Raw genomic sequence first — 21,598 nt, forward strand, 5'->3', positions numbered from 1 at the left:
TAAGACATAAAAAAGTGATAAATTAGACTGTCTAAACTAAGAATTTCTACCCTTCAAAACATACTGTTAAGAAAGTAGGGAGCCAGGAGGGGGGAGATGTTGATGAAAGGCTATGAAGTTGCAGACAGGAGGAAGAAGTTTTGAGACTATGTGTGTAGCAGGGTGATTTTAGTCAGTAATAATGTGTCATACACAGGTTGAACATCCTTAATTTGAGAATCTGAAACCTGAAAAAAATAACTTTAAATATTCATTTATTTATTTGAATGGCAGAGTGACAGAGAGAGGCAGTTAGCTTCTGTCCGCTGGTTTACTTTCCAAATGGCTACAACAGCTAGGGCTAGGCCAAGCCAAAGACGAGAGCCAGGAACTCAATCTGGGTCTCCCACATGGGTGGCAGGGGACCAAGTGCTCGGGCTGTCACCTGCTGCCTCCCGGGCAAATTAGCAGGAGCTGGATCGCAAGCAGGCAGTCGCTGGGACTCAAACCCGGCCTTCAGACGTGGGATATGGGTGTCCCAAGCTGTGGCTTGAGGTGCTGTGCTACAGCGCTTGCCCTGAAATCTGAAACTTGAGAGCACCTGTGTGACCCTCAACATGAATCTTAGAATTAGGGGTGCTCAACAGTAAAATTTATGCAGATACTCCATATCTGACAAACTCCCAAATCTGAAATACGTCTGGTTCCAAGCTTCTCAAACAGTATGTAGTCTGTAGTTCAACATAACTAGGAGAATAAATTTCAATATCTCACCACAAGAAGCGATAGCTGAGGTCAGGACTGTGCTCGTTAATCATTGCACGATGCACTTACATATCACAACATCACACTGTGCTCCTCAGATACACGCAGTTAGGGCTTGTCAGTTCATACACATGTGCTCCCCTGCCGGCTGCCCCCGACTCCCAGGCTGAGCCCCGATGCCGGCCGGTTACTCAGCTGGCGGCGTTGAAAGGAGGCGACTGTGAGTGCCAGCAGCGCTGGGCTGAGGAGCCGGGAAAGGCCTTGGGTGTGATTTGGTAACCGTGGTGTGAGAAGAGCTGTCTGCAGTTAATCGCGCTGCCGGGGGTGCTTGTTAATTCACTTCAGTCAGAACTCCCAGGTGAAGCCCGGTGTTCCCGCTGGACGGGTTTCTGCTTGGGGCCCTGTGTGGTGGCCCCAGGAAGCCAGCAGACGCCCCTGCAGTGCCCCTCCCTTGCACAGCAGTGGGAGTCTCCCTGCAGCCTGGTCACCCACCCACCCCACGCCCTGCCCGTGCTGTTGATGGTGTCACATTGGCTCTTGTCGATGGAGAAGATGGGGTAGAGTCTTCTGAACTTGGACCTGTCCTTGGCTTCTTTGGGTAGCTTTTTGTAACCAACCAGTTCCTTTGGGCTTTGGGTGTGTGCCCTTGGAAGACAGCCTGGGTGCTTCTGTTGGCTGTGGTCTGGACCCAAGAGCATGACAGGTCCCTGTCGTGCAAAGGGAGAGCTCCCAGCCCGGGAAATGGAGGTGGGGTAGCCAGGGGCAGAGAGCTTCTGTGCCAGGGACTAGAGGTAGGACAGACAGGACCGTGGAGTTCCTCGGCCGGGGGTGGAGATGGGGCAGCCTGGGGCCACACACCTGACTGTGGCATCAACTGCCTGGACTGAGCTCTGACCTCCACCACCTGCCACATGACGGTGGTTTTTGCAGTGCTGTGTGGCTGAATCTCTGGGCAAGGTGTTAACTTGTCCTCGTGTTATCTCAGGGATTAAGCGAGATAAGGCACATAGCACAGGCTGGTGCACACCCGGGCTGACTGGCCCTCACGGTGCATGATCCTAGGGAGACAGGACATTATCACCCTGGCATCAGCAGTTAGAACTGGGAAACTGTGGATAGGATAACCCAGGACGCGGCACACAGAGGGAGCTGGAGGGACTGAGTGGCTCACCTGAGACTTCCCAGCAGGGCCGAGGCTGAGCTGGGTCTAGACCCAAGTATCCTGGGTCCTGGGCGTCTGTCCTCGCCCCTCTGCCCCCACACCTGCTGCTCTTTCTGGGCCTCCCTCAGCCCCCACTATGGCACAGGCTTGCTTACACTCATGCCTTTGTTCAGGGAGCTTGTTGAGAAAGGGAACTCTTCACACCATGAGCCAGCTTTCCCGACTGACATGACCACTTGGCCGAGACGGCTCCGGAGCCCAGAGCTTGGGGCTGCAGCCAGCGCAGGTGACTGGAGCGCATGGTGATGGTGGCAGGGTGTTGCCCACTCTTGGGGAACTTGGGGCTCCCCTCCCCTCCCCTTTCTGCTGGCAGAGGCAGAGACAGGGTTGCCCGAGGGCCTGGGCTGTACTAAGGGTATTGCAAGAGCAGCTGCAGGCGGGGCTTGCCCCAGAAGACCTGTTGTGCCCTCTTCCCCGTGCCAATGAACTTCAGCGGCCACACATCCTCAGTTGAACCTGCATCAAGACTGGAGTCGGCTTCTTCCCATGAGCCTTGATGTTTTGGACTGCGTGTGTGTTACAGATAGGGACGTTAGCCACCTTCAGTGTAGACTAACGTTCTAGAATTGCTTTTCCATCTACATTTAGGTTTTCTGAGCTAGTTCTCTTTTAGAGGCCTTTCTGGACTTTGAGTAATGCTGTCTCGGGGTCTGAGCTTCCGAAGAGGCAGGCTCAGCCGGTCCCGGGTAGTGCAAGGGCAGTGGGGAATCCAGCCCGTCCGCGGTGTGGGGAGGGGCACACACCCTCTCTGCTGGACCTGTTGGAGCCGTGGGTTACAGGGATGGGAATCCAGCCTGCATTTTGCAGTTCAGCCCTGGGCAGTGGGGCCAGTGGGTGTACCCTCTGACCATAGGCCACAGAAGAACAACGTCCACACCAGCGGGGCGGGGGGCGGCTTGTGAGCTGGGGCAGTGGCCAGAAGCTGCGCGTTCCTTCTGAGGAACTGGGGCTCAGGAGCAGCACGTTTGTCTGCAAGTCTGGTGTCAAGGTTGCAAGGAAAGGCCGTCCTTTTGTGAAAGCAGGCTTTTGACAAACGCCCGTTAGGCTGCACAATCGGGACTGATGGTGTTGGTTAACTGTTGAAAGGTGGTGGAACTGGAGAATCCTACACGACCGTGAACATGCGAGGGAGCCCCTGGCCTGGTGGGCGGGAGCCCTGGCAGCTTTGAGCACCCGGGGCCGCATCAGTGCCAGACCCTCGGCTCCCGCGGAAGGGACTTGCTCTCCGTCCCCAGTGAGTTCTGTCTGCAGGAAGCTGTTGTCTCAGAGGGGAGTTCTCCAAATGAGTTAGATTTGAGGAAGGGTATTAATTAACTAATGTGCAAAATTGTAATTTAGTCATTTTTTAAAATTATTATTTTTAGCAGCAGAGACCTTTTTTCCCCCTCACTGCAGAAGTCACACAGGCCCACTGTACAGAGCTGAAGCAATAGGAAATGCAGCGGCATGGAGAGGGAAGGCGCACGTGATTCCGTCCCGTAGGGACTCCCCACAGTGAAGTGTATCCTGGAGGCTGGGGATTTCCTTCAGCATAGATCGCTGTGTTCAGATGCTAGCAGGTGCGCGCCTCCCGTCGCTTCTTCAGTGACTTGCTTCCCCCCGTCTCTCACGGGCATTTTTCCTCTTCCACACAGTCGGATCTGCGTCACTTTTGAACAGCTTTATTGAGGTATAATTTATGTACCATAAAATTCACCCTTGTGAATGTACAGCCTTCCCTGTACATTAACCCCTTCCCTGTGGGTGAGCGTGTAGCTGGTTTGAAGCCTCCCCTCTGACGGGCGGTGCTGCAGACCTGTGGGCATTGGTGTGAGTGTCACGAGAGGAAGATTCTAGAAGTGGGGTTGCTGGGTCCCAGTGTCTAAAACTGCCCAGGTGCCGGCTGCTGTTTCGCCCTTTTCATGTGATCTGGGGGTCAGTAGAAGACACACACACAACCCCCCTGTCCACTGTGAGCATGAATGAAATTCTGTCTGGGGAGGACAGGTCAGCAGGGCAGGGAGACGCTGAGCAGGGACGGAGGGAGCCCATCTGAGTTCCCTGGAGCCTGAGTGTCCCCCGCTGCCTGGGGATGCTGGCTCGCAGGGGAGGGTCCTGCACGGACAGCCCGTTGACTCTGGGTCTCCGTGAGCATAGGCGAGCTCACACTCACGCGGGAGTCAGCGCCTTGGCTCTGAGGTCGAACCTCACACCCTGGAGTCCTCGTCCTCCAGCTCGTGCCCACCCTGGGGCTCTCAGAGTCGCACCTCTGCCTCCACAGTGCTGGGTGGCCCTGGGGACCAGGCCCGCAGACCCACCTCCAGCACCCCAGGCGCGCCTGCTTCCTCATGCCCTTGGCTAAGCTGGGTGGAAATCGTGACTAATGTGCATCTTCCAAACCCGTGTTATTAAGGCGGCACGTCTCCCTGTGTGTTCACCCGATATCCACACTCCTTTCTTCCCGCAGGACCCCCAGGGGCCGCGCCAGGCCTGCTGTGCTCGGTGGCCTCAGCAGATGGCTCCCCGCCCCGCTCCCTGGGGAGCAGCGGCCTCAGCGGGGCCTGTGTTCAGAGAGCGAAGCCTGTTTATTTGCTGGACAGCGTCGCCTTTTTTTCCTTCCTCTCTGGTCATTGTTTCTCAGCTGCTGGCCGAAGCTCACGAGGGAAGAGGAAAGCTGGTGCTGGCTGGCTGGGAGCCTCGTGGGCCCTTAGACTGGCTACAAACCCAGATGGCCTGGTTCTTGCTCCTCGGGCCAGGCGTGGTAAGGGAGGCCCTGGTGGGCCAGTTCCTCCTGCCTAGGCAGGCAGAGAAGGAAGAGAGGTCGGGTGACTGTCCCCTGGCAGTCTCCCTGGCAGCCTGCTCCGTCCACAGCCAAAGCGCCCCAGTCCCATTGCAGGACTCAGGGTTGCCAGCTAAGCCTCTGGGAGAACCCAACCTGAAAATTCACGGAACGCATTGAATTAACAATAGACACCTGGACAGTACTCAATAAACGTGGCTTAGGGGACAGAGAGAATGGATTCCTTTGTTCCCTGCTGTCACTGTGCGCCTGTCGTGAGCCGAGTTCCCTGTCCGTGCTAGGAAGGCAGGGGTAAAGGGAGCAGACGTTCCTGTCTTCCATAGCTGACTTGCTAGTGGGGAGAAGGCAGTAGCCAAGGGAAAGAATCTCCGAGGAGGAGGAGGTGCATGAAGGCAATAGAACTGGGACAGGCGGTCAAGGCGCAGGCAGGTGAGCCGTGCACTCCTGTAGGTGAGGCCGTCAGAGCTTCCAAGGAGGTGACCGCCTGCGAGCTGAGACAAGGATAAAAGGAGGGTGGACGTTTGGGGCAGCAGATAAGCCACCTGCATCCCAGCCCAGCTTCCTGCAGTGCCCTGGGAGGCAGCAGGTGATGGCTCAAGTCACTGGGTCCATGCCAGCCATGCAGGTGGTCTGGCTTCAGCCTGGCCCAGCTCTAGCTGTTGTGGACATTTAGTGGGTGATCCAATAGCTATACCGCTCACTCTCTCTCTAGTTCACTTCCTTTCACATAAAATGAAAAACTAAACGAGGCGGAGAGGGCGTCGGCCACATGGGAGAGCAGCGCCGCACACCCCATGGTGCTGAGGCAGGGTGGAGCTGGGCGTCTGATTTGATGGCGGTGTGGTGCACACAGCACACAGATCCTCAGCGAGAAGCCTGACGAGTGTCTGTGTCAGGGAGTCCTGAGAGCAGTGGGGAGGGCATCGCTGCACTTTATCTTCAGGAGACCCCAGGAGGTGAGGGTGGAGGGATGGATGGTGGAAGTGCCGTGGCTCGTCTCCGGAGATAACACGTGGTGTGACCCTGGGCGGGGCGGTTTGTGGAGAAGCGCCATTGGAGGTGGCACTGGGAGCCATCGCTCTGGTGCTGCACCACCAACCTTTGGTTCCAGGTCTGGTGGCAGGGCCCGAGCAGCCCTGGAGGCCTGCCTGCCTCCCTCCTCTGGCCACCACTGGGCCTTGGGGTGAGTGGTGGCCCTGCTGGGCCCCGTCCGAGTGAGCTGTCTCCATGCTGCAGAAGCCCCGGCGGTTAGGCCAGGCCAGCCGGTCCGTGCTCTGCCTGAGCTCTGGCCTCCTCGCACCCCATCCACGGTCAGCTCCACGCGGGTCCGACCTGTCCTCCGTCCTTGCCGGCCCTGCGGTCCTTCTGCCCTAGGTTGTCGTGTTCTCTAACCAGTCTCCCTGCTGCCGTGTTGCCCCTTCAGGCTGCTCTCGGCACAGTAGCCGGAGCCAGCCTGTTGACCGTGGGCCCAGCATCCCCGGTGCACGGGCTCCTAGGCAGCAGTCCCGCGTGGCCCCTTGCTTGCTGCTCCCTGCTGGCTCCTCTCCCCTCCTCTCGCTTGTGAGGGAGGCCCAGGTTTTCCATTTCCTCCCCTGCCCAGTGGGCCTTGTCACACAGGGGGCCCCTTCACAAGACAGGACGGAGGGTGAATTTCCCTGTTTTGTTCTCCTTTTCAAATCATACTTGGAGCGGTTCTCTTAGTATTTCTTCTTTCTTTAATTAAAAAAAAAAAAAAAAAGATTTTTGACTCTAGAATATTCCAAGGAAAGAGGAAGGGAGATGAAGACAGGAGCTATACTTTACATGCATACATACATGTATATACCTATATACATATACATATATATACACGTATACATATATATTTTTTAAAGGCAGAGAGAGAGAGAGAAAGAAAGGTTCCATCTGTGGATTCACTACTCAAATGCCCACAACAGCCAAGACTGCGTCAGGCTGAAGCCAGGAGCCAGAATCTCCATTCGGGTCTCCCACACGAGCGGCAGGGACCCTTGTACTTGGACAGTCTTCTCCCTCCCAGGTGCATTAGCCTAAATCTGGATCGGAAACAGCGCAGCCAGGACTTGAACCTGCACTCTGACGTGGGATGTCTGCATTACAAAAGACAGCTAAACCCACTATGCCGCAACACCAGCCCCTCCAGAAGAGTGTGAATCCACCTGAATTCTGTCGCGGGCTCCTGTGTGTAGCTGCCCCAGCACAACATCCTCCGTTCCTGTCCCAAGGCCCAGCGATGAATGACACCAGGTCTCGGTCCTGCTTTGCTGCATCAACTTCCCAAACCAAGGTTGCCTTTTCTAGATTTTGAAATAAAAGCAATACAAATACATGAAGGAATGTTTAAACCATTCAGAATGATACAAAAAGTCTGCCTCCCTGACCTGTAATTCCTTTCATCAGAAGTAGCCCTTTGTAACAATCACTTAGGGGCTGGTGCCGCAGCTCACTAGGCTAATCATCCGCCTGCGGCGCCAGCACCCTGGGTTCTAGTCCCGTTATACCTCTTCCAGTCCAGCTCTCTGCTGTGGCCCGGGAAGGCAGTGGAGGATGGCCCAAGTGCTTGGGCCCTGCACCCACGTGGGAGACCAGGAGAAGCACCTGGCTCCTGGCTTCAGATCGGCACAACACGCCAGCCATAGCAGCCATTTGGAGGGTGAACCAATGGAAGGAAGACCTTTCTCTCTGTCTCATTGTCTAACTCTGCCTGTCAGAAAAAATAAATAACAACAACAAAAATAATCACTTAGGTATCCTGTTAGGATAATAGGGTAAAAAATATGTGTAACGGCAGCAGAAATAAACACCATTAAAGGGGCGCATGTTGTGGCACAGAGGATTAAGTCGCCAGAGCGCTGGTTCAAGTCCCTGCTGCTACACTTAGGATTCAGCTCCCAACTAAGTCACCTGGGAAGGCAGTGAAAGAGGATCCAAGTATACTTGGGTCCTTGCCACCCGTGTGGGAGACCTGGATGGAGTTCCTGGCTTCTAGCTTTCGCTTGGTTCAGTTTCTGCTGTTGCAGGCATTTGGGGGAGTGAACCAGCAGATGGAGGACCCTCACTCTCTCCCTTCCACCACTCTCTTTCTCCCCATCACTCTATCAACTGAATGAATAAGTATATATACCATTCTAAATGAACATGAGGGGCGAGCACTGTGGCGTAGTGAGAGCTACTGCCTGCAGGGCCGGCGTCCCATTTGGGCACTGGCTCTAGTCCTGGCTGCTCACTTCCTATCCAGCTCCCTGCTAATGCGCCTGGGAGGGTGGTCCAAGTACTTGGGCCCCTGTACCCTTGTAGGAGATTTCAAAAAAGCTCCTGGCTTCTGGCTTTGGCCTGGCCCACCCCAGCCCAGGCCATTGAAGCCATTGGAAGATGAACCAGCAGATGGAAGACCTCTCTCTCCCTTCCTCCCTGCCCCTCTTTTTCTCCCTCTCCCCTCCCCCTCCCTCCAACCCTCCCTCTCCTTCTCCCTCTTTCTCTAACTCTGCATTTCAAATAAATAAATATGTGAGAAAACATGAACAGAATCAGTAGGCATATTCTGCAGCATGTACACGATTTGAAAATCGTCCTGTATTTGCTCGTGTAGCTCTACCTTGTTTTTAGCAGCTGCGTGGTGTGACGTGGCGTCCATGTGCCATGGCAGGTATGCCCGCCGAGCCCGTGCTGGCGTACTCCGCTTTGGCTCCCTCCCAGGGTTTTGCTCTGGCGATGTTGCAGGGAACGCCGCTGTGCGTCCGGACGGCTGCAGCCGCACCTGTGGGATCTGTGTGGCAGGGCGTTGCAGGAGGGAGGGCCGCGGGCATTGGAGATCTTCACAGACTTTGCCAAGCTCAGCTTTGGATGTTTGTCCTAGTTCATTCTTCTGGAGCATGTTTCCTAACCGCCTCCCCCACCAACTCTTTGTCTGCAGAAAAATCTAAGTCCTGCTGTCATAGAGACCCCGGTGGGCCTCCATGAGATTCACTGCCCACCCTGCTGCCCGAGGATCAGTGGGCTGGGGCTGTGTAGCAAAACATCACAGACCTTCACCTGTCTCCACTGCCCGTGCCTCCACATGGTCTGGTGCAGTCACACAGCTGTGTCCTCTCCTCCTAGCAGGACACCGGTCCGATCGGAGCAGGGCCCACCCACAGAACCTCATTTAGCCTTAATAACCTTTTGAAGGCCACCTCTCTAAACACCCCTGTGTACTGAGGGCCAGAGGTTAGGGCTTTTGAGTATATGAATTTAGGGGACACAGCCCATAATAAGCCTGTAAAACCGTGTTTGCTTCCCTTTCTCAATATGTGTACACTTACATCAATATAGTGTTATAGCATAATAGGTTTATTACATAATCGCATATGTTGTAATTATAGTGCTTATACTGTGTATTAATTATATAATTAGGTAATGCGCAGCTACCCCCTTAACCGTTTGAAAACACACTGCAGCCACTGTGCTGTTTCTGAGTGCGTCTCCTGGGGACACGGGCACTGTCCTGGGGAGCAGTTTGACGCCTTTTGTCTTGTAGGGGTGAAGACAGATTTCCCCTGGACAGCGCAGTGACCCTGGCCCAGGCCAGGGGCTCTCCTCCAGGCGGTTGTATCCTGAATGGCTCTCCTTGGTCCCTCCGGTCCTCGTGGCCTGCTCCTGGGAAGGAGCCTTCGGCGCCGAGAGCCGTTTGGTTGACTGGAACCTCTGGCCCCAACTTCAGAATCTCCGACAGCGTTGAAGTTTTGGATCTGTGACACATTAGCCCCTCCTGCTTCCTAGTCCCCCTCGAGCGCCGTGTCTCTGAGCACCAGATGTGCGGTTCTGTTCTCCGTTCAGGCAGCCCTTGCCTGCCCGTGTTTGCCCAGAGAGCAGGTTTACTGAGCTGGTTGCCACCTTCTCCCTCCCCCCCACCCCGCCCCGCACTGGCGGCACCTGCCTGCTAACAGGAGTACCGTCCCTCCAGAGCGTCGCCCGCCTCACACAGGCAGCGCTGGTTCAATAGATAGAATCGTCGTGTGGGTGCACGCCGAGGCTTCATTGGTGGACGTGTGGCTTTGAAACTCTATTCCTCTTGTTGGCACGGCTGTGTCTGCAGACGCAGACTGAGGATGACTGGGCGGTGGCCGACCCGGTGGCTGGAGTGCCCCTGCCCAGAGCTGGGACCGCAGCCTCGTCCTCCTCCAGCCGTCCATCATCCACGCTGAGGGCGTTTGGCTGTGGCTCTCTTCGAGCTCCTCCCGCAGAATTCCTACCAGGCTGCCCGGCCCAGCACTCAAGACCCCCGCTCCTTTGGCCCCTGCTCAGTTTGTCAGCTCTTGCCTGCTACTGCCCCAGCAGGTTCCCTTGTTACGAAGGCCAACTGAATTTCTGCCAGATATGCCCTGCCATGTGGTATCCCTGGAGCCGCCCGTTCTTGGCATTGGCTTGGCCAGAATGTACCTTCTTTCCCCTCCCTCGTCCTTCTGCCAAACTCTTACCTGGCCTTCGGGGCCTGGCTTGACCATCTCCCTTCCCCCAAGGCGGGAGGCCCCAGCTGGCCTTCCACCACAGGCTTTGCTTACCACGCTGTGGCTGTGTGCCTGTCCCCCAGTTGCCAGACAGTCAGGTCTGCCTTTGTGTTGCCCGTGTCTGGCTTGGAGCAGGCACCTGGTATGCGCGCGTGTGTGTGTGTGTGGATGTGTGGCCTTGTCCTTGGGTAGAACATGTCCAGAAGCTAGAAGCAGCTGAGTGCTGCTTCGTTCTCTCCAGTGCTTAGCTGAGTGAGCTTTGTCACAAAGCAGAAGGACATGTGGGCTTGTGCCTGCTGCCAGGAGTCATTCTTCCTTAGTGCCCAGCTCTGAAAGCCGGTGCTGGTCCTCAGCAGGGTAGGGCCTGTGTGACGTCACAGCTGAGAGGGTGCAGACCGCGAGGGGACCGACGCGGTGCGCCTGATGCTGTTGCCTTGGAAAGCACTGACTTCTCTCTTCTCTTTCAGTCAAACGCTTCCGAGAACCAAAGCACGAGAGGCGGCCGTGGAGGATATGGTACGTGTTTAGTTACGGACTCATTCCTAGCATGCTGTGGACTGTGCTGGGTTGTGGGATTTTGTGGGGCATAGGGATGCTGAAATGGGTAGGGGGTGGATGGAGAAGTTAGCTCTAACATAAAGGGTCTGGAAGCCCTTACACAGCTGACCTGAGGAGCTCTGTATAAATGCAAGTCCATCTGTTTCTGTCGACATCTGAGCAGCCTACCTTTATTCTACAAACTTTCAGCTTCTGGGTTTGGAAGATGGAGGGTAGTACAAATGCGTTAGTCTCTGCCACAGGCCCCTTTGTCTCTGCTGTTGTTAGATGAGGTTCTGGGCTTTTGTAGTCTCTGTGTGTAACAAACCCAGTCTGAAATCAGACGCGTCACACACAGTGTGAGTGCCCCTCCCCAAAACTAGCCTTCCTCGGACCTAGGATAAAGGGGAACGACTTCCTGCCCGCTTCACTTCCAGCGCCACACTTTCCCCACGTCAGTCAGCTTTTCACTCCAGACACCGAGTGTCCCGTCGTTGCCTTCGGTTCTGCCGCTGTCTACCTGGGGACCCCAGGAGTCGAGGGCTCTTCTCCCCAAGGCTGCCCCCCACCTTGGATGCCAGTCGAGATAATGGGTCCTCTGGGTCCCCACTCTTCTGTTCAACTCGGCTACGAAGTCAAGGGTCCCCTTACAGGTTCCTTAGGTGTTTGGTCATAGTAGGTTAAGCCACTATTCGGGATACCCTTGTCGCATATTGGAGAGCCCACTTCAAGTCCTGGTTCTTACATTTCCAGTCCAGTTTCCTGCTAATGTAGTTCAGAGGCAGTGGAGGGTGGCTCAGGTACTTAGGTTCCTGCCACCCATGTGGTAGACCCTGGCCCAGTCCTGGCATTGTAGGTATTTGCGAAGTGAACCACTGCATGGAAGATATTCTCTCTCTCTACCATTTCAAATAAATAAATGTGTTTTTAAACATTGCTAGAACTGCTCACAGAACTCAGAACTTGAGAGCGGGAGGCTCCCACCTGGGGCTGGGGGGCGACCTGGACTCTGTGTGTGAACTCCTGGCCAGTGAGTTTAGGGCGCGATTTCTAAGCCTCGGTCACAGGGTGGGTCTGGATACTCACCATGGTCCATTCCCATCCTGAGACCCCATGACCAGCATCCAGCTGGAGGCCGAGACAGGTGACCGTGGACTGAGTTCTGGTTGATCATGGCAAAGGAGAGACTAAAGGAACACAGCGCCCGCCCCCACGTTCCTGCCACGCGGACGGGGTGACAGGGTGGCTACTGTTGTTTGAGTGAGCTTGGCATTTCGCCCGGGGGGCTGGCCCACCCCAGCCTGCAGGCCCACCCACTGCTGGAGGGGCAGCATCTGCAGCTGCCTTCATGCCGCCACGGCAGGGCTGAGTGGTTGGTGTGGCCGAGAACATGTGGCCCGCAGAACCTGGACCGTCTCCTCTCTGGCCCCTTCTAGGAGGCCACCTGCTCTGACTTGCTTGAGTAGCAGCAGTTGAAAATTGTGAGGGCGTCCGCTGCCGTGCTGGATCTGTGCAAGGCTCACGCGTGTGCACACAGTGCGACCTGTGCTGAGTGACTTCGGATGGGGCCCTTTAAAGTGGGGCACCTGGGGCCCCATCAAGACAGTGACCAGACTGGGCGTTTTATTTTGAAGTAACGAAAGGTGAAGCATTAAACACACGTACTTTAAATGACATCCATCGAGGGCCCTGTAAGAATTTCCAGGGCAAGTTTATTGAGACTTTGAAAGGCAGCTGAAATGCTACCCCCAGCTTGGTCCTGTAGGCCCCAGAAGTCAGGATTGGTCGTTGGAAGGTGGGTGTCTCCCTGTTGGCTTTCTACCTGGTGTAGACTGGTCGTCTTCCCAAGCTGGCCGCCCCCACTCCCATCAGGCTGCTAACCAGTGTCACTTCTGTTTCGCACAGGTTTTTAGACACTTCGAAACAAGCCATAGGCATGCTCTTCATCCACTTTGCAAACGTGTACCTAGCAGATCTCACGGAAGAGGACCCTTGTTCACTGTGAGTGTACTGACTCCGTGGGCTGCCCTTGCCCTCTGCACCCATCCTGCTCTCTCTGGCTTGGGGAGGGCGCTGCGCTGTGTCCCCCTGAGCTGAGGTCCTGTGTGTGCTGCCCCTACCCCAAGCTCGTATGCCGCTGTCCCTGGGCTCTTGGGCTCTGCGTGGGGGTGGTTGCTCTGTGCCTTGGCTCCCCCAGCTCCCCCACAGCACCCTGCAGGTCAGAGCTGTTGTTGACCATTCTTGACCTCTGTGACCCGAGGAGTGTGGGTCCCCTTTCCTGTCAGCATGGTGCCGTTCACACAGTTTCAGAGCTGTCTGTCTGAAGCCACAGTCAGGCTATGACCTGCTGAGCCCCTGGCTCACAGGGCCTGGACGGGGCCCCTCATAGAGACGGCGTGGCTGAGGGGACTCACCGCCTCCTCTCTGGCTCTGTCCCCTGCCTCCTTCACCTGCCGGCAGCCCTGGCCAGATGGATCCTCTGGCTAAGCCCATTCTGCTGTCAGGGAAACCGGCCACAGAGAGGTTCACGTAGCCCAGGGGTGGTGGAGCTGGGACTTGAACCCACGTGATGTCCTGCCATCTCTCTGTCTCACCTCTGTTGAGTACAGAGTATAGAGCCTTCTGGTTTTATGCTCGAGGCCTGGCACCCACGGCTCAGTGAGTCGTGTAGGTGAACATGAGCCAGTGTGTCCGTCCATGGGTTATTTGCAGGATGGGTCCTGGGTGCTCCAAGGAGTCAGGTGCGTGGAGCTCTGGACACCAGTGAGGTATCCGTATCCGAGCGCACAGAGCCTCGGGCCAGAGGAGACCCTGAATCAGAAGCAGCTGCTGCTCCTTTCGTCACTGGTCTGAGAGTGACCCCTTGTGACTTGAAAGAGGAAGGGCAGGCCAGAGGCCCTGGTCTGGTGGCCCTGGGGTCCCAAGCACAGCCTCTGCCTCTGGGGTTAGAGTGCAGTGACAGCGCCTGGCGGTGTGAGCGGCTGCGAGCCTGCAGAGTGGCTCAAGCCACCACAACTGGCCAGCGCCCAGCAGCCGGGCCTCATGTCTCCAGGCTGTCAGAAGGGATTCCGGACGGTCTGCGTGAGCCCATGACCCTCCCACTCTGCTGGGGAGAGCTGGAGCCTGTGCTCAGCCCAGTCGTGGAGATCTAGGCTCGGGCCTGTTGTTAAGGGTGGGGGTCTTGTCTGGAGAGGGCAGAGGCTTTGTGTCAGACCTGGAAGCCGACCTCAGAACACGTGGTCAGCGGGGTGCCTGATCTCCCCCACGGCCTCCTCCCGCCATCTTGCCTTTGGCCGTGGCTGTAAAGCTGCGTCCTGAATGGGTGCAAATGTTCCTTGCTGGGACTTGCTAGGGGCTGAGCGTTGGTGCCACAGCACAGTTGCAGGCCCCTCACTGACAGCATTCGAACCGTCCAGTCGTGCTTACTCATTTCCTTCCGTCCTGGTCGGTTCTGTTTTCCCCTCGATTTCCTTGCCCGCCTCCAAGTGCCCTATCTTGTGTTCAGCCTTCTCCTGGCAGGAACACGCGGGGACTTCTCAGTTCCTTTGTCCCCTCCCCTCTCCCACAGTGGTCCCCTCCTCACGAGAGTGCACGTCCTCGTTCTGTCCTGGAGTGTGTGTGGGCACGGTCACGGCGGCCAGCCCCCACGCAAGGACAGCCTTGCCCTCTCTCCCTGGAAGCACCATCCCCAGCCCGCAGCCCCCTGACCGCCAGTGTGTCCACTCCTCGTAGGTACCTCATCAACTTTCTCCTGGACGCCACCGTGGGCATGCTGCTCATCTACGCCGGGGTGCGCGCCGTCAGCGTCTTGGTGGAGTGGCAGCAGTGGGAGTCCCTGCGCTTCGGCGAATATGGTAACACGCCACGGGCACCAGAGGGGGTGTGCTGGGGCTGCCTGCCCTTTAAATCTGGCAGGGCTCAGCACCTGTTGGCTGTCCCCTCCATCTGGTGGAGGGGTTGGTTCTGGGCCAAGTGCCCACTTGGGGGCATGATGCCCACTTCACTGCCAGGCTCTCAGGTTTGTGGCAAGGATGGTAGAAGGAGTAGAGAGGCACCTTGGACTCGGGGCGGGGCGGCCAGTGGTTGCTCCTACCAGAGGCACCTGTGATCCTACCTGCAGGGCTGTGAGGCCAGCTTATGGTGCCAGTCTCCATGGAGCTCTCCTCACCTGCCCACCATGTTAGAGACGGACAGCTCTCAGCCTGGGAATGCTCAGTGGGGAGGTGGGAGGCCCACCCTCCTCTCTGCTGCAAGGCTCTGCATGTCCTGGGGTCACGCCATTCCTCTGACAGCACACAGATCGCACAGCTGGGGCTGGAGCAGGTACACATCTAGGGCCAGGTTGCCTCGCTATCCCTGTCTGCCGGGACACAGGTCCATCCTCACTCAGCGACACGGCTTAAAACAGATAGCTTTTGGGTGCTGGCCCCAGCAGGGACCCACTCCTGTCTCGTCAGACCCCGCAGAATACAGAATACAGCAGCGCCTTCACACCGGCCCAGGTTACGGGAAACAGCTCGATGTGGCCTCGGCAGGGGCTGCTGGTGAGAGATGCCCTCCCCAGGTGCTCGCTGCCCTCTGGGGTCACAGGACAGGCTTGAGGGGCACCCTCAGCACTCTCCACCTCCTGAGCTGTCTGCAAGCAGGAGCTGCCCTTCGCCAGTCGGAGCCGTCGCTGAAAGATGGTCGTGACAGGAGGCAGTGCCGGGGGCCTGTCTGGGCCCCCTCTCCCTTCCTGCTCACTTCCCCACAAGCTCAGGGCTCTGGGTCCCAGGACAACTCAACTCCCAGATGGCTGAGGATGCCCGGGGGAATGGCAGTTCAGAGGGAGACGGCAGAACTGGCTTGGGTGTTTCTAGAAATCTTAAATAATGTTCTCCACTGGAGGGAGATGTGCCCGAGGAGGTCTTGTCTTAGCTTGGTCACTTGACCACCTGGTGAGTCACCGACTTAAGATAGTGTCAGGTGACAGCCTGAGGAGTTCCCTGTGCCTGACTGCTGGGCTTGCCAGGCGGAAACAGACTACGGTGTGTGTGAGCCAGCACGGTGGTGTCCCCGTCTGCAGAGCGCACCCCCGGGGGAGTTAGGTGGCACGCGGAGCTTGCCCAGCCAGCGCATGATGGGAGGGGGTACATCATGCCGTCTGCACCCAGATACCCCGCCCTCCCACACCCCCTCCCACACCCACTCCTCCTCCTCCTGCTGTAGAGATCCCGTCTGGAAGGCAGGACTCTGGACTCAGCTGTGGCCGACTGGCACTGAGGCAGCTTGGGGGCTTGGGGGCTCTCAGTGCCCTGGGAGCCCAGCGGGCCTGGTCCCCGCCCTCCAGGCCTCGGGCACTGCCAGGCGGGCAGGAGGAGGGCAGTGCTTCACTTCCTCCTCCACCCCTGGCCTCACCGCCACCTCCACCTTTGGGACCCGGAGTCTTCTTGCCGCGGGGTCTCCAGAGAGAGCTGCCCTCCACCAAGGACTGGCCTGAGCCCCTGCCCCGGCTGAGGACAGGTTGCTCGGTCACCTGTGGTTGTTGGTTTCTGCCCCTTGCTGTTGGTGTCTGTCACTGCTGTAACAAAGCGTCGCAGAACAAGTGGCTTAAAGCGCCATGGCTTAACCCTCTGGCCATCGTGGTCCGAGTGCCGGGTGGGGCTCCCCTGGACCACGCACGATCAGGCAGGCGCCTCCTGCAGGCTGCCTGGAGATTGTTCTCGAACCCTTCCCGGCCTTCGTGGCCCGCCTGCCTTCCCTGGCTCAGGCCCTTGTGTTTCCTGAGCCAGCAACAGCAGGTCGGCTCCCCTCACAAGGTGTGCAGCCTTGGCCGAGGGAGGCAGACGAGGGGAGGGCTCTTGGCCTCTGTTGTCAGCCGCCTAAAAGTGAGGAGCACCCTGGGAGCCAGTGGATGTTCCTTTGATGGCAAACAGCGGTGCCACGTGTCCGCCTGCGCGGCAGCCGGCCCTACCCAGTTCAGAAGCCTTTCCCGGTAGCACTTCCTGTCTGACCGTGCCCAGTCTTTCCTCGTGGCTTGGACACCCACCTCGTCTGTTGTGGTTGAGAGCGTTTCCTAAGTCAGGCCAGGACAGTGAGCGAAGCTCCCGACTGCGCAGTGAGGCAGGGTCGGGCCTCCAGTGGCTGGGGCGCAGAGAGGAGGCCGCAGAGAGGCCCTGCTCGTTCCCCCGGCTTTCCAGAAAAGGGAATGGCCCTGTGCTGTGTCCATGACGGCCGCATAAAGGCATTCGCTGCTGCCTCCGCCGTGCGGCCGGCACTCACAGGAGAAGCCGGATTGTTCCGGGACCGCGTGTTCTTCCCATAGCCCAGACTGGGGGCTTTTGCCTCCCCTGAAATGTTACCTCCCTGCCCCCTTTGCTAACCAGCCGTGGTCAGGCAGCTCGGACAGCCTCTGGGGCCAGCCAGGGGCGGCCTCTGCCACTCTCCCCTGGGTTTTGCAGTTTGAGTGTGGCTGCCTAGGGCCCGGCCTGGGGGTTCTGTGTGTCACAGGATCATCCCCCCCACCCCCGAGGAGCTGGTCATCCACCCTCTGTGGGGACCCTCTGGGAGCACTCTGGAGGCCCCTAGGGCCTGAGTGTCCCCCGGCGCAGACCGCCTGCCTCTGGGGTTTCTCAAGCATGGCCTTGGCCCACCTGCTCGCCCCGAGGGTGTTTCGTTGTGACCCATGCAAGTCAGGATCTGCACTCCTCCAGGGTCAGGGTTCCGCTCTGAGCGCTGAGGCACAAACACGGGAGGCCACAGAGAGGCTGAAGACCGCATTTCAAAATCCACCCGTCAGCCCGCGCGGGCGGGGGGAGGGAAGCAGAGCACCAGGCCTGGAAAAGTCAACACAGATAATAATAGCAGTCTTGCTTCACACGGCCTCCACTGCCAGCGGACAGAAAACGCCCGCTTCCCAAGCTCCGCAGCTACCGCTTTCTAACTTTAGTGCTTTCCCGTCCTTAGCATCTCGTGGGGAAAAGAAATGGCCATTCTGGTGTCTCCAAATTAGGAATTCTCTGGTTTTATTCAGAGCACTTGTTTTGTGCGTTAGGAGGGCGGGGTTGCCAGGGCCCAGGGGCGCTCTCAGCACCGTTCAGTCAGTGTTGTGGGGTGCGGGAGGGGCCGTGGGGACCGTGGCCGTGGCCGTGTGACTCAGTCCCGTCCCCCCCCCCCCCCCATCCTGCAGGAGACCCTCTGCAGTGCGGAGCTTGGGCCGGGCAGTGCGCGCTCTACATCGTGATCATGATCTTTGAGAAGTCCGTCGTCTTCATCGTCCTCCTAATCCTGCAGTGGAAAAAGGTTTGCCTCCTGCCCCTGCGTCAGCCCGCGGCCGAGCTGAGCCCACAGCACTCCCTCCCCCACCAATTCGACACCAGCCTCGTCTGGATGTTCACTCCTCGAGTTGTACCCTGGATTTGGTCTGATAGGCGCCACTCAGGAGTGCCTTAACTCGACCCCTTCATTTACACAACTCTGCCTTGCTGATGCCTGGGGGCGTGTAAAGCTGCTGGAAATACAAGCCCTACACACACATGTGCACGCACGTACACACCTGCACGCACACACAAGATCACTCACCAGCCAACATTGTCCTTCAGGGTCAGAGCGTGTAAATGTTGAGTTTACAGGTGTCGCGATCGTTAACCACCAGGCATGCTGGGGTTCTGGTGAGCCCACAGGTTCCCAGGCCTGGCCCCAGGGCTGCACAGACAAACCCCCATGGCTTCTCTCCTGCGCATACCACAGCAGACCAGCCAGAGAGCCCTCAGGAACAAGTGGCTCAGATCCTGGTCTCCCTTTGGCTTCCTTTGTGGCTGGCCTTTCTTTGTTTCAAGGAATAAGCCGTGGCGTTCCGGAGCTGTTGTCTGGGAGGTGGCTGGGGTGCAGGGTTTCCACTAGAAAGTGGCCTGGCGCCTCGCTGCCCAGAACCCACGCTCCTCCCTGGGGATCCAGCTGCTGTCCCTCTCCGGGGCACTGTCTGCTCTGGCTCAGGAGCTGGAAGCCCACTGCGCCCTGCAGGTCCTCACCGCGGAGGAGGGGGAGCCCCTGCCGCACTGACTGCCCAGCGTGGTCTCTTGGGAGCCTGGGGGGCTGGGCAACCCTGTGTGTGGCCCCTCCCCACCTCACCAAGTGCATTCTCCTTGCAGGTGGCCCTACTGAACCCCATTGAAAACCCAGACCTGAAACTGGCCATCGTCATGCTGATCGTCCCCTTCTTTGTCAACGTCAGTGCCACGTTAAAGTTTTTGCCCGGTTTGCCCCCTCCCCATCAGAGTTCTGAGTCCAGCAGAAAACTCACAGATTAGACCCCAGGCATTTCTGTGTGTCCATTTGTCACCTCCCTGCCCCCACTCCCAGACCTGGAAAAGGTGGGATTGCATCTTGGAAAGGCAGCCCCCTCCCCCCAGGACCCTGTGGAAGATGAAGGCCCCTGGGAACTTGGTCTTGCCTTCCCTGCCGGGGACGCCCTGGCCCTCCTGTGCATAACACCAACTTGTAGATCATCATTTCAGATGAGCCACTGTTGGGTGTTTCTGACCACAAATCTCAAAGAGAAAAGCATGAGGACAGTGTCTAGAAGCTGGGAAATAGTGACAGAAATGGTGAGGCAGCCGGGGCTGAGATGATGGTGCAGCCTGGCCCGAGGAGCCGGAGCGGGGCCGGAGCAGGTGTCGCTGCCGCACCAGCTTCCACCACACCCGGGGGTGAACAGGCCTGGGTTTTCTTTCCTGTTGCTCATAAGAAAACTGAAGCAGCGAGGTGGGCTTTTGGTGCAGCAGCTGGGACACCCACATCCCAGAGCAGAGCCTTGGGTCTGAGTTCCAGCTCCTCCTGATGCCAGCTTCCTACTGCAGTGCACCCTGGGAGGCAGCAGGGATGGCTCAAGTCCTTGGGTTCCTGGACTCACATCCCTGCCTCTCATGTGGGAGACCCTGTGTGAGTTCTGCGCTTCTGGCTACAGGCACCTGGGGAGTGGAACAGTGGATGGAAGATCTTTGTGTGACTCTGTCTCTCTCTCTCTTTTAAATAAAATGAAAATAAATATATAAAAAAAAAAAAGCAAAGGAAAGAGAGACAGAATCTCTAAGCCCCTGGGAGATGGTCGGGGTGGGTGAGGTGTCTCGCCCTGGTTGTGAGCTCTGTGAGCTGGGTGGACTGGGGCTGCTGCGCTGAGCTTTGAGAACGCTGTGTCGCGGGGTAACCAGTGTCCTCCCCACAGGCGCTGATGTTCTGGGTGGTGGACAACTTCCTCATGAGGAAGGGGAAGACGAAAGCTAAGCTGGAAGAAAGGGGATGCAGCCAGGACTCGAGGAACGGGAGCAAGGTCCGCTACCGAAGGGCCGCGTCCCACGAGGAGCCCGAGGCCGAGGTAGGGCCTCCCTAGCTATGTCACGTCACGGCGAGGGGAGGCTGGGCCCAGGTCAAGACGGCTCTGTCCAGCCGGGACCCTCGCCCGACCCCTGGGCCTTTGCAGGACAGCAGGGGGCGCAGGGGGTGGGTGTGGCCCGCCTCCATCTCTGCAGTTGTCTGAGAGCCACAGGAAAGGAGGGGCCGCCACGCCCCAGGGAAGCTGGCACAGGGACCCTCGGGAGCCTCATGGTTGTGCTTCAAGCATGAGGGTGTTTGAATCCCTGCCCACTCCCGATGGGCAAGGGAAGCATCGGCTGAGACAGCCAAAACCTCCAAACGTGGGGCGTGGCCAGATCGTGCGGGAGCACCCTCCTCTCCCCTCGTTTTCCAGTCTCCTGGGGGACCCATGCTGGTCACGCCCAGCAGCCTGGGGGCAAGGACACACGTCCTCGTCCTCGCAGCCCTGCAGCTCTCAGCCCACGCCTCTGTGCTGTGGCCTTGGGGCGTTCCCATGCATTGCTGAGCCCCAGGCTGTGGGTGGGAACAGCTTGGTGCTGATGTCTTCCCCAGGAGGCCTGCAGCCTCGTGGACAGGACAGGTGGAAGCTCAGGTGGCACCGCCGTGATGCTCGTCACGCTTCCTGAGTGCAGCGCAGGTGCACAGCCCTGCGGGGACGCCGGGATGGTCACAGTGGGGAGCTTGGGAAGACGAATAGATGAGAAGCACAGAGGGTGCCCCGTGTGTCCCGAGACGCTGGCGTGGGTCTGTCACGTTGCACAGGCAGTGAGTGATAGGTCATAATGTGACACTGATTGCATCCAGAGCAGCATGTGTTGCAAAGTGGGGGATGGAGGAACCAGGAGTGAGGTCCAGGCGAAGGCTGAGCCCGGCGGGCCAGGTGCTCTGTGATCGCGGCGGAGGGACTGGGACTGGGATGTGCTTGCATGGCCACAGCCAGCCAGCGGGCCTGTGTTGTCCAGGACCGCAACCCAAGACAGCCATGGAAGGCTGCGGTGCAGGGACGAGATGGGGCTGTTTACCCCTCCCTGGAGGAGAAATTCCTGTTCCTCTGCACAGGGGCTGGGGCCCCTCAGTCCTGAAAGGCAGTTGCAGCCGCCCCCTGCTGCTCAGAGGGTAGAGGAGCCAGGCAGGTGGGCAGGGAATGAGCGTGTCCGCCCTGGACGCCCCTGCTGTGTGGCAGGGCCTTCCCGGGCACGTGGGAGAGCTCAGGCTCCTCCTTGTCCTCGGAAGTCACCACGTTGGCTCAGAGCAGACGCTCCGAGTCCCCTGCCTGCGCGCGCCCCACGGACGGGTGCCTCTGCTGTGTTTACGTGACTTCGAGGACCAGGGACTCCCTGCATCGGCCTGAGGAGCTTTGTTTGTTTGTTGGCCAGGATGCAGTCTGACTGCAGGTGCCCACTGTGTGTGCTCTGCCTAGGGTGGGGGGAGAGCTGGAGGTCGGACAGCGAAGGGTTGGGG

At 58.1% G+C, this 21,598-nt stretch overlaps 1 protein-coding gene across 2 annotated transcripts in view; it reads left to right on the top strand.

The window, feature by feature from the left end:
- Window positions 1-21,598, top strand: part of STIMATE (STIM activating enhancer) — a 38,402-nt gene that overhangs the window by 13,756 nt on the left and 3,048 nt on the right. For both annotated transcript variants that reach the window (XM_008260802.4, XM_070050726.1), the window contains exons 2-7: window positions 10,717-10,765; window positions 12,692-12,787; window positions 14,519-14,640; window positions 17,955-18,067; window positions 18,916-18,993; window positions 19,989-20,138. In XM_008260802.4, the coding sequence (XP_008259024.1) occupies window positions 10,717-10,765; window positions 12,692-12,787; window positions 14,519-14,640; window positions 17,955-18,067; window positions 18,916-18,993; window positions 19,989-20,138 (608 nt within the window). The remainder of the gene's footprint in view (window positions 1-10,716; window positions 10,766-12,691; window positions 12,788-14,518; window positions 14,641-17,954; window positions 18,068-18,915; window positions 18,994-19,988; window positions 20,139-21,598) is intronic.

The sequence above is a fragment of the Oryctolagus cuniculus genome, chromosome 10, assembly GCF_964237555.1.
Source record: "Oryctolagus cuniculus chromosome 10, mOryCun1.1, whole genome shotgun sequence".
Taxonomy (NCBI): domain Eukaryota; kingdom Metazoa; phylum Chordata; class Mammalia; order Lagomorpha; family Leporidae; genus Oryctolagus; species Oryctolagus cuniculus.